This window comes from Primulina tabacum, chromosome 14 (genome assembly GCF_025594145.1).
Source record: "Primulina tabacum isolate GXHZ01 chromosome 14, ASM2559414v2, whole genome shotgun sequence".
NCBI lineage: Eukaryota > Viridiplantae > Streptophyta > Magnoliopsida > Lamiales > Gesneriaceae > Primulina > Primulina tabacum.
This window is the reverse complement of record NC_134563.1, coordinates 32,816,933-32,829,321: the sequence shown is the minus strand read 5'-3', so window position 1 is coordinate 32,829,321 and position 12,389 is coordinate 32,816,933. Positions and strand designations below refer to the sequence as shown.

Genomic DNA, 12,389 nt, shown 5'->3' with positions numbered 1-12,389 from the left:
TATAGGGAAGAACTTCTTAAACAATTTATATCGGTTTGATGACAAAGAGTGAGCTAGGAATGGGCTGTGGAAAATGATATAACAGATAATAATAATAATAATGATAATAACAACAACAATAAACAACAGCTGTGATTTACCTGTTAATTATCTTACCGCAACTATATGGCCTGCTTCATCAGCTGAAAGTTGCATCCTACAGTTTCTTCTCAAGACTGTAATCTGAAAAGCGTATAAAATGGGTCAACTAACAGAACCACCCCGAACAAATAAGGGCAACAAAATGCGCAAGGCTGAAGCACGAGCTAAAATTTTTCATTTCCACAAATCCATTATTCGTGCATGCCAGCAGAAGATAGCAGATAAGTGGGGGAAATAATCAGTAATCCCCAAATCAGTCACGTTTACAATTCAGAGGACCTTAAAGAGAAAAGCAAACGAACGAGAGCAACAACAAACAGTTCCCAATTGTACACACGCTAAACACCACTCATCCAAATAGAAATCACATAAACTCTAAAACTTGAAGCTTTAAAACCCATTCAAGTAAAAGAACCCTAACTGACATGCCTGGTGCTCATAAAGACTGGAATTGGCATCGCAGACGTCTTGGATAGTTCGCCCCTCGCGCTTGCTCATGAGCAATCATCCGACGATCGATCAACCATCAAATTTTTCCACAGTAATATCTTCGAATCACAAATCGACATGCCCATTAATCCCGACCTCCGTCAATCTCCATCAGATTAATTATCAGTCAAATACACACACAAAAAAAAAGGAATCGAATTCCAATTACGAAGCACTGAACGGATATAATTATTCGGTCAGAAATAAATATAATTATTAACAGAAGATCTGGAAATTCACGCCGGATGTTCCCACGGAAAAAAGATTCGCGGAAAATAATTGATTGATTATGAAGAAAAAAAGAGAGGGATTTGCCGTATTGCAAGTGTGCTTTAGAATCTCTCCTCTTCTCCCCGTTCCGCACGTTTGTCTCGAACTCTCTCGCAACAGATACACGATACTCAAAAGACACCCCCCTCCATCCTGTTTCTCTCGCTACACTCCCTCGCCGTACGTATGTATGTATACATACGTAGCGTATGTATGTATATACACATGTCAACACACACACACACACTTGTATAGATTTTAATACATATTTTTAGTTATTTGTGTACACATGAAACTAATTTTTTAAATATTTTTAAAATTAATTACAACTCCCTTAAAAAATTTAATAATAAATTACAACAAAATAAGCTAAGAACTATATTTTTTAAATTCTTACTTACGCCCTTTGCAAATATCTGTTACTTTTTCTAAAAAAATTATAATCAAGTAAAGATATAATTTTGGAAAATAATATATATTTTTGAAAATTTGTGTTATATTAATTTTTATGCTAAGAATATTATTTTTTATTGTGAATATCGGTAGGAATGACTATCTCAGAGATAAAGATTCGTGAGATCTTCTCACAGGAGACCTACTCAAGATAAAGATATAATGATTATAAATAATGAAAAATATAATTTGAGAAGTATTTGAGTGAGCAATTTACTCTTTGCACATAAATTACTAAATATTTTGAAAGAATAGTAAAGAATAAATGATCGGTTATTCCAAGCGATGGATACATTTCGAATAATAAAGATTTTATAATATATAATTGAAGTGAGATATCTGATAGAAAGTCGTGTTTTTCAAATTTTTGCCAACCCTACCATCCTTGTACGTGACAGATCATAGTACCCGAAACATTATAATAAATTGGCAATTAAGTCAATTAATTAGCCAAATTGAAGTATGCAAACATTTATTTCGCTCACAAACTTAGTTTTGAAGTGACATTGGCCGAGTTCGTGTAAAAAAAAAAACAAAATAAAATTGCAAATATATAATTTTACACCCAAGTTTGGACCCTTGTCTCCGCCATTCGCGTAGACGAAACATATATGGTCTTTTACTACTTTATTATATAATTTTTTTACAAGATAAACTTGCTTAAGATTAAACCGTATAATCTCGAGTCACAATAAATATTAGCCACAACATCGAACCATTCAAGCGATGAAGAAAGAAACATAGCCTTGCGGGCTAAAAAATCGCCAAAGTTGGCCGTCCGTTATATATAAGTGATAGAAAAATGATATTTATTGATAGTAGTTTCAGATTACTCCAAAATAAAATTTATATCGGAGTCTACGATGAAATTTGAAATGGATAATTACGTTGATCTGGTTTTCTCTTATTTTATTTAGTTTTCATGATTAGCACAATTGATATAAAAAAAAATCAAACTGAAAGCAAAATAAAAAACACTATTTTAATGTGGTTCGGTCTGACTAATCTATATCCATGGAACCACACTCACCTACCAAGAAAATCCACTAAATATAAGCAGTTACAATCTTATAAGAACTTATTCAAATAATGTAATGATGCTTCTATGCACGAACACATGTAGTATATTTCACTTGGCGAGCATAACTCGTCTCCAATATCCATCAACTCGAACTTCCCTTCGAAATTACGGATTGTTCTCTCCCGAAAACGTCACTTTAATCTCTCGTAGAATGAACAAAAGTCTTTGAGTATATGTTTACCATCCACCAAGTTGAAATCTCGAATAATAATTAATAAAGTGGAACTAATTGAATCTAGTCTCATAATTTGTCTGGACACATAATGCAACAATAATATTATTCTCTTCCAAAAATCTTTGCACCCCAACTCTTAAATATTTGACACTAAAATCTCACTAGCCTCCCTTGACCACACGTGAACACCCTCAACAATATTCAAAATTAACGAAGACTCTTTTATACAGAAGTTTTCATCACATTTATGATAAACACCATCTTTTCAAATCTTACATCATATTTTTTCAAGATAATGTTATCCAATATTTTCATCATATCTTTAAAAACATATTCAAACAAATATCTTTTTCCATCATATCTCTATATCCAAAAATCTTCAAATCAATATTTTAAATTTTTTCTAACAAGTAATATAAAAAATAAGGTCAGCGGAAAATCACATGTAACAAACTAAATCAAACCCAGCCTTTTCTTTGTCTTATATTTTTAAAATTTCTTAAATTAAATTAAAGATTTAAAAAGAGGGTCGAGTTTTGACACCACGTGTTCAAATTTTATTTAATATACGTGATGCGCGTGTTATGTAATTTTTGAATTTTGAAAAAGTGGTTTTTGAACAAACTTATATAAGCCGAAGAAAAAGTTTTCATCTTTTTTAGAAGGTTAGTTTTCTATTTTTTTTGTTAATATTTGCATGGATTTAGTTGAAGTTGCATGGCTACATTAATTAATAGATTTAGGCTGAGTTTGGTTAGATGATTAGATGTGTTTATTTTTTTTTAACCCACCTAATCACATGTTTGATACGTTTTTTATTTAACCAAGTGCAATCCATCCTATGAATGATTAGGTTATATTAAGTTTTTCAATTTTACCCTTCTCCTAAATCCAAACTCACACAATCACTTCCCTCCACCGACCGTCGGACCACCACCCCCGCCGCCGCCGACCCTCGCCGACCGCCGACGACCGTTGCCGACCGCAGACACCGACGCCGACCACGGCCACCAATCGCGCCGCCGCCGGCCGACCGCCGGACCGCCGTCGTTGTTGCCGCCGCCTCCGGCTGACTACCGTCGACCGCGGCCACCGCCACAAAACTAGAAGGACAATTTTGTCAATTCATTAAAAGATTATTATTTATCTAATTCTTAACCATCATAACAAACATAATATTATTTTATTATTATTTATTTCAATCATTCTTTTTATAATTTCTCTCTTAATCATTTCATTATTTTATACTTTAAACCAAACTTATCCTTGCGGATTAATTCAAGAAGTTCGGAAGAAGAGGCCGGGGATTGCAACCGCGGCCCTGCTTTTTATTTATTTATTTATTATTTGTTTTTAAATTTATTAATATTAAAAAGTTCAAAAAATAAAAATAAAAAAGGGGCAGGGGTTTATATATACGGTCGAAATCTGTCGGTTGGTTTCAAAATTCAAAACCAAACTGAAAGAATGGCTTCTGGCGTGGAGGGTTTCTTTAGGCAACAGAAGAAGAAATCGGGCATCACAAAGCCAGCACCGTCAAAGAAAACTCCAAGGTCCAAAGCTTCTGCTTCCCTGGGATCCGGCGTCGTACAAACCCCTGCTCTTGTTTCCCATGGCTCTTTCGATCTCTGGGGTTTGACCTCTTCCGCTCTTGTTCCTTTTCGATTAAATGGAAATTTGAAGTACAATGCAGCAAAATAAGAATTTTCATGACTTTGTATCGGAATGCCTCCCAATGAAACACCTTTTGAAAGTGATTTGGGCACTCTGTTTGAACCTTCGTTTAATTATGATTGCCAATACCCAATACCTCATCTGATCTACTAGTAACACAGTTATTTCGCTATTTCTTAATCAAATTAACATGTTCAAAAGACAACTGAATTTCACGGGTTTGTAACTTTTTAGTTAAGATTTTGTTCTGTGTATTTATTTTTTGGTTTTTGCTTGGTGACTACTTTAACATGAGCCGCAGACGAATGTGATGACAAGGAGGAGGTTCTTAGGCAATTTGATATGAACATGGAGTATGGCCCGTGCTTAGGCATGAGCAGACTGGACCGTTGGAAACGTGCTAACGCCTTAGGCTTGAACCCTCCAGAAACGATCGGGCAGCTTTTAACGGCGGGTAAAGCTAACTCTGAATGCTTGTGGGATGGACGTGTATAGACCCCTGTCGTTCTCCTTGGATCGATGCTTGTTGCTGTCTTCTACCCTCCTTGTTGTGGATGTATGTACAAGTGTTGAATTTTATTTCTAGCTGAAAACAAGTTTATCCTTGTGCGCTACATCATGTTTCTGGTTTACATCATTTTAAACTAGTTATATAAACTCGAGTATAATCTTCTAGCTCCTTGTTTTAGGTTGAAATGCACCAGTTAACTTTGGATTCTATGTTTTAAGATACGATCCTGGTTTTAGTTTTAAGAAAAGATTCGACACAAGCTTTGCAGCTAGTAATCCAATAATTTTACAGCAGATACTATCTCACAACCTTATACATACTGGTACTGCGACAAATATTTGGTCACATCAGTAGCAACATCGTAGGCAGCTTCAACGCATTTGCCCAAGGCTACGCCAGACACATAGTTACCCGCAAGAAACAGACCTCCAAAACCACCATTATTGAGAGCAGTGTTTGCCGAGTCCAACACATCCAAGTGACCTATCATAAACTGTGGAATAGCTTGCGGCCAGACGCGCACTCCCACCACAAATGGATCTTGTGCACTCGAATTTATAAGCATCTTCCTTAGATCACAATCCACTGTCTCCACGAGTTGGCTCTCTGTCTGATAAAAAAGTACAGGAAATGGGAAATGCGACTATGTACATGTGATATATTAACATAGAAACTAAAACATGCTTAAAGTGAACCACATTACAGTCTTACAGCGCACACAAATGAACGAAACTAGGAAAAAAACAGTGATACTTCATTCATAATAGGAGAAACGGCAGTTTTAAGTAACTCAATTTTCTTTTTTACGAATTTGATGTTATGGGAAAGGTTAATATGATGTTGATTTCAACACTTCATCTCATAGGCCAAAGCTACCCGCTCGTGTTATACAGTTCATAGATATATATGTACCTTTGATGTAATGCCGGGATTGGTTGCTCCTCCAATATAGTTCAAAAGAAGAATTCTTCCCGGAGGCGCTCGGTTAGGAAAAAGTGACGAGCTATATATGGTTCCTGAAAGATGGAATGAAACAAAGTAGGGCTCTAGCAGCGATATACAGATCTTTAATGCAGCATCAAAAAAAAAAAACATTCTGTTTACTGTAGTAGAGAATAGAAATATCCACAAAGGTGACAAGGAAATCTATAATTATGAGTAAGATTCACCTAAAGTTTCCACCCCTTGGGAACGAGGGTGCAACTGCCCAAAACCCTTAAGTTCGCCATCTATCAAACAATCAGCTCGAATGGCTTCTTTTGGATATGAAATAGTCACCGCAGCTACAGGTGGGTAGTAGAATTTTGATAAAGCATCAGCAGCAACTCCCTACAACAAGTTCACACGAAAGCTATGTAGCTATCCAATATCAATCAACAGGCAGCACATAATAACATGTGTGTGTCTTCAGCAATTATTATTAACGCGAAGCACATTAGAATGAAGAATCAAAGCCACATAATTTTACCACAAAATCTAGTGCACAAACTAGGGGTACACGAGTCGAGCTCTAAAAAAATTAAAGGCTCTTATCCAGGCAAAAATTTCAGAATCGAGAGAGAGAGAGATGGTCTTCAGATTCGTTGCAATCTCAACAAAGCTCATACCAATTAAGGGAAGATTATATACAAGGTATTTTTATCCTTTATAAAATCCAATTAAATACTTGTTATCGAAGCAAAAACACTAGCCTTCTATCCTTTAATTCCTTCTCTTCAACAATGGGACTATGGGATAAATCAATAATGTTACATAGTAAACGTACCGAAAGAGGTCGCAGTATCGTGCTTGCAACATAGGATGGAACAGTCAAGATGACAGTTTTGCTCTGGAGTGAAACCATTCCACTAGGGGTTTCATATGCCAATTTATACACTCCATTATCCGACATAGTGATACTCGTGAGTTTCCAAAACAGTTTGACCCTGCCTTCTAATCTAGAAATAAGGAAGACCAAACGCACACGATGAAGATTAAACTACTAGTAAGCAATTCATCTGTCCTTAAAATTGGTTTGTTTCCACAAGTCAATCTCCTTGCGCATGCATAGGTACTATCGTTGCTCCATTTTAATAATATTTTAATCGAGTCTTCACAGGTTTGAAACCCTTCGGCCCAAAGATTCTCTTGAGAATAGATAGCAGACAAGACAAGAAAATGGCTTCTGAATTTTTGTGATATGCAAAAGGGACAAGGGTGTCAAACCTGTTCGGGACTCGGGCAGCGAAAGTATCATACATGTACGCGCATTTTGAGAAAAGAAAGAAGAAATTCAACATTTTTATTTAATTGAAAGATCGAAAAATAAAAATTACCTCGATGAAATTGCATTAGGCAGCATTGACAAGCCCTTTCTGAACGATCCTACTGTTTGACCTTTTGGCTTGGGCAAGCGCCTGTTACATACACCCACTTAAAAATTCAAACATGCAAGCTTATTATACAAACACAAAGTCCAAAACACAAGAATGTCCTTACGGATCTCGAGGTGCCTTAGAGCTACCAGATTTTTCCTGGATTGCTTTAAAGGTTCCACCTATGATGCTACCACCATTTTGCTCCAGTTTCCAGACTTTACCAAATGCCGCTTTCATGCTCAGTTTTGAGGGGTCTCCAGCATAAACACCTGCATCAAATGAAACATAAAATATTATTCTCTACACCCTAAAAATCATATCAGGATACTAATTAGCATCCTAAACATAATGTAAAAAATTGTGAAATCAACAAACAATGGTCAACTATAACATAACAGATCATGAAGCACAATATTACCATCTTCCATTGCATTTGATGGATCAATCTTACCAGAATTCAGAGCACATAATCACTGGAAGACCAGGAAGAGTTGATAAAGGAATGAATGAATAAAACAGTTTAGACACTACCGAAAAGACAAAAATATATGAAGGAAGAAGTTTAAGAGTACCAGAGCAAAATGGTTCTATCAAACGCTCAAAAACTTCATCTCCTAGGTTGCGTCTGACAAATTCTTCAATTGATTCCTCGTGACCCTGTAACCTTGACAAATATTCGAATATGAGAAGAAACTCGTACGCAGGAAACTGGAAATACGAGGAAGGATTAAGGGCACAAACTGGAGGCGGTGGCCGAAGACCGATAGCACCCAGACCTGCTCTAATTTTACCAGGAAAGCTCATTAAGTCAAAGAAAGGGAAGTCATTAAGCTTCGAGGGCACTGGCCTCAGCTTCCCATTCCATAGCACAAAGCGAGGAGCATCTGGGTCTCCTAATACCAAGTCATCCTTCAACCCACTATCCACCTACATTCATACACTGATCTTAGAAATTAAAAAATGACTGAATAATCCGAGCCCATTAATCCTAGCTCAGTTAAAACTAACAGCAATCAACAAGAAAACATACCGCCATCGTAAGCATTGGGTCAGATGGTTGAAAACTGTTGGGGCCTTCCTCCCAGAGATAGCCATCCCTCTCGACGGTGGTGATGTTCCCGCCCACTCGATCTCTGGCCTCCGTCACGACAACATTAGAATTACCGTGCTTGGTGGACAAGGCCTGGGCGATGCAGAGTCCACTGATGCCAGCCCCGACTACGACGCAATCCAACACCGATTTCTGGTCCTCTCTCGACGGAGAATAAGAAACCGAGGTGGGCCCCTCCGCAATCGAGCATTGAATTCTGCGGAGCCCGCCGCTAGGGGTTAATGTGGACGGAGGTGAAGAAAATGGAGGCTGCGGCAGTTTCTTGAAGGTGGAGAAGTAATTGTGAGTGCAGGTGAAGCTGCCCATAAAGTTATACTGAAAAAGCCAACGCCGGTGGATAGAGGAGTATGCCGGAGAGAACAGAAGTGGAAGTTATCTTATCCCTTTACCCGCGCTGCATGCATCTGACTTGGACCTATTACATTTACTTGTATCACGTTTGATGTGACTTAATTTTATTTATTTGTTATAATTTAAAAATATATAGATACATACAAATATTTTTACAAAATTATATTTTTAATGAAAAAAAGGTAATTATTTTTATAAACACATATAGAGGTAGTAGTATTTATACTATTGTTTATATCTGAATTTTTAAGTATATATTAAAGAACCATCAACACCAATTTATTTGTCATAAAATTTTTTTTTGACGATCTCCACATTAATTTTATTAGATATATCTCCTATTTAGATTATTTATATATTTTTTTAAAATCAACATATGTACAATTTTATTTAAATAAATAAATTATACTAGACAGTCATATCATGTAAAATTTTTGATCGATGATTAATTTTAAATAGTATATTGATATTTTTTTTGAAATATATCTTATTTTGTTTATAATATAATATAACACAATAATTTGATATTTTATGGAATGATAAAAACTTATGTTATTTTAACGAATACTTAGTATGCATTACTTTATGTTTATTATTTAGTAAAAACAAGCTTCAACTCTAAAGTCTTGAACTTAGTAGCCACATTATTTTAATCACAATTCATTAACATGGAATAATCAGTAAACATTGATAAAATGAGTTAAAAAATTGTGTTTGTGTGGAGCCCTTAGCTCCTAATTGTTATTACAATGCACTTTGATTAGGGTTAACTAATTACAGCGGAAAACGAGTTTAAAATTTCTTTACAATGAGCCCAAAATATTTCTTCTATAATTTAAATACTAAAAATAGTATTTAGTCTCACATCATAAACATGCTCACACGTAATCAAAACCAATCATATACAAACAACTCATATCCTCGGGACATGCCCCGGTATATAGACACATATACATATATACTGGGAACAAAATATAAATCTCAACTCAAACTGTGACTCCCTCCAGAAGAACCCTCTCCGGTCTCCTGATATCCTGGAGTACCCGCCATTGTCCACACACAAAGACAACAACAGCCCCCCTTGGGGGTGAGCAAAGCTCCGTATGAAACAACCATCATATATACCACAAGTATCTAAACAATGATATATGGTATGCAATGCATGTATGTCGTGGAGGTATCAGGTCAAATGCCCATCCACTGAGCACATGTCAGAATCAAACGAATCGCTATCAAATCAATGCTCGAGCTGGCACACCGGCCTCAACAAGGGATACTCGTATGATAGTGTCGACGAAATGCCATCAAATCCCAAATCTCATATCAATCGTCGGGGCCACAAATGTCTATATTTTAAGGGTCATGTAATACCAAACATAGCATTGTGTTCACAAACCCCAGAATCCAATCAAATTATATCAGGGTATCCAAGGATCATAGCTCAACGTGCATGTCATGTATCGATGTATGTATCAAACGATGTGTGTTAACAAAACATTTATTTTATACATCGATATTCCAATCACAATGTCATGTATGCCACATAAACTCAACAAATAAGGCATATAGACATGTATTCTCATTCCAATCAATCAAACCAATCCAACATATATCATATAATACAGATACCTGTCGTATGTTACCCGGTCGTAACATACCTCAATTCTTCGTTTCCCGTTGATGTAGCCTGAAGATATCGGTATAATACTTTATCTACATCAATAACATACTCATTCCAATCAATAACATAATCCAAAATCATTAATATGAGTTTCAAATATCATTTGAAACTTCAAAAATTCATATCAAATCTAAATCATAATATAATTCAATTCCGACTTCGAATATGAGTTTATTGTCGGTTATTCTACCACATATAGGAATTTCAACTTCAAATACATGCTATTCCAGTACTTTGATATTTAGAGCTGTTGGAACCAGAAGAAATTTACCTTAGTCAGAAGCTCTCGACGCGAAGATTCCAAATATATAATTTGTTTCGCGTTTAGACAGCGTTTCGAAGTCGATTTGGACGAAAGAAATCGAGTTTCCCTCCTTTTCTCTCGAAGCCACGGTAAGGAAATGAAGAAAGAATAAAGCAGAAGTCTCGTTCTTATCACCACCGTTCTCGCGCTCGGGTGGTAGAATTCTCGCGCCCGAGCGCGAGACATTCTGCCCCCGACTTTCACTTGTACCGCGCTCGGGCGATCAAAAATTACTGCTCGAGCGCGGAGTGTTCTGTCCGCCTAACATTTACATCGCGCTCGGGCGGTCAAATACTACCGCTCGGGCGCGAAGTGTTCTGCCCGAACACAAATGTCACATACCCTGGTGCTCGGGCGGTCATTTTCTACCGTCCGTGCGCCACATGTTCTGTACAAATATTGACGTCCGGCTTCTTCACTCGAGTTCTTACAACGTCAATTCATATTCAATATTCATTTTCTCAATTTCATTGTCATGATATACATCAATTACATAATCACATGACAATTTCATAAATTATCGATAATCACCTAAGATTTACGATAATAAGATACACGGTCCTTATAGTTTGAGCATATAAAAATTTCGACATAACCTTCTCGTAAATAAGACATATAAGAAAATCAATTACTCAAAATAAACAACACGCCCTCAATAAACTCAACATAAATAAATGTCATCTAGACAAAGTCATGACACATACAAACAAAAAATATCATAAAGCCGACAAGGCTCGATAATAACATAATACAATCATCCAAATATATACATATAATATCCGGGGAGATGACAACATTATGTAGTACCTAAATACAACTGAGCACACTCTCAATGAGCTCTAATATTTCCTGGTGCTTCCTCTTAAGTACCTGAGGCCGAACCATGTGTACCACCTGTCATATCCAAATAAAAAAGACACGACGGTTCCCTCTGACCCCAGTACGAGACATTAAGAAATCACGATATATGACATATAAATGCAATAATACCATGCATGAATGCAATACATGAAAAGATGCAAGATATTAGGAGTCAAATGATCGACATCAACAATCATATTTAATACACTCGAACTTGTCCATAACTCAGCGGACCGTGCCTGAAATATGACCCAACCTCGAAGCTAGCAACTACTTAAGCCGGACTGAATAAGGCAGCCAAACATCTCCATGACACAATATCATATCATATATATGACGGATCTCAATTGAAATATAACCAGATCTCAATAACAGACATGCTCTGTCACGTCCCGGGACGGGGATTGGTTGACACCGGCGTTGATCTCAAATTTACATTCGAAAACAACAAGCCTCAGAAGTACAAAATTCAGAAACCAGTCTTTTTATTCATAAATACTGAATATCTCAATATCTGATACAAACTCAAATGTTTTACAGCGGAAATGTAAAACCGAACATAATACTGTCTTAACAAATGCATCGGAATCTAATTACATAAATCAGAACTGAGAAAAATAACAGTCTTCTTCACCAGCCCCAGAACTGATGCTGTTCTTCTTCTTCTAACAATTTTTCCTCTCTTTTATCTGAGATGGATTTGGTGGGTGAGTGATATGGTTGTCACTCAGTAAGCGGGGGCGGGAATAACTCCCAGTTTTCGAAATCATTTTCATACAGAAACAGTAATATGAATAATATACAGAAATTCTTATTTTCATAACAAAAATCAGTATTCAGTATTCAGTAATCAGTCATCAGTATACAGTAATCAGTAATCAGAAATTAAACAAGTAAGCACTGAGCACGTTCGTGAATTTCATGGCTAAA

At 36.4% G+C, this 12,389-nt stretch overlaps 2 protein-coding genes across 2 annotated transcripts; one reads left to right on the top strand and one right to left on the bottom strand.

Annotated features, from left to right (window-relative positions):
• Positions 1-4,008: 4,008 nt before the first annotated feature.
• Positions 4,009-4,884, top strand: LOC142524240 (uncharacterized). The gene is made up of 2 exons (XM_075628121.1): positions 4,009-4,242; positions 4,585-4,884. Exons 1-2 carry the CDS (start codon positions 4,077-4,079, stop codon positions 4,776-4,778), a joined length of 360 nt encoding a protein of 119 aa, XP_075484236.1. The 5' UTR covers positions 4,009-4,076; the 3' UTR covers positions 4,779-4,884.
• LOC142524239 (protoporphyrinogen oxidase 1, chloroplastic) lies at positions 4,388-8,676 on the bottom strand. Its single transcript, XM_075628120.1, has 9 exons — positions 8,182-8,676; positions 7,893-8,078; positions 7,724-7,808; positions 7,273-7,420; positions 7,110-7,190; positions 6,560-6,731; positions 5,964-6,123; positions 5,707-5,810; positions 4,388-5,404 (listed from the first exon to the last, which is right to left on the bottom strand). Exons 1-9 carry the CDS (start codon positions 8,566-8,568, stop codon positions 5,105-5,107), a joined length of 1,623 nt encoding a protein of 540 aa, XP_075484235.1. The 5' UTR covers positions 8,569-8,676; the 3' UTR covers positions 4,388-5,104.
• Between the last annotated feature and the right edge of the window lie 3,713 nt (positions 8,677-12,389).

What these genes read in the sequence shown, in the direction of transcription:
- LOC142524240 (XM_075628121.1), top strand. Translation starts at nt 4,077, where the DNA reads ATGGCTTCTGGCGTGGAGGGTTTCTTTAGGCAACAGAAGAAGAAATCG. An exon ending in TGGCTCTTTCGATCTCTGGG is followed by an intron (nt 4,243 to 4,584) that starts GTTTGACCTCTT and finishes CATGAGCCGCAG; the next exon opens with ACGAATGTGATGACAAGGAG.
- LOC142524239 (XM_075628120.1), bottom strand. Translation starts at nt 8,568, where the DNA reads ATGGGCAGCTTCACCTGCACTCACAATTACTTCTCCACCTTCAAGAAA. An exon ending in TCTAAGGCACCTCGAGATCC is followed by an intron (nt 7,191 to 7,272) that starts GTAAGGACATTC and finishes TGTATGTAACAG; the next exon opens with GCGCTTGCCCAAGCCAAAAG. An exon ending in ATCCCGGCATTACATCAAAG is followed by an intron (nt 5,405 to 5,706) that starts GTACATATATAT and finishes CTTTTTTATCAG; the next exon opens with ACAGAGAGCCAACTCGTGGA.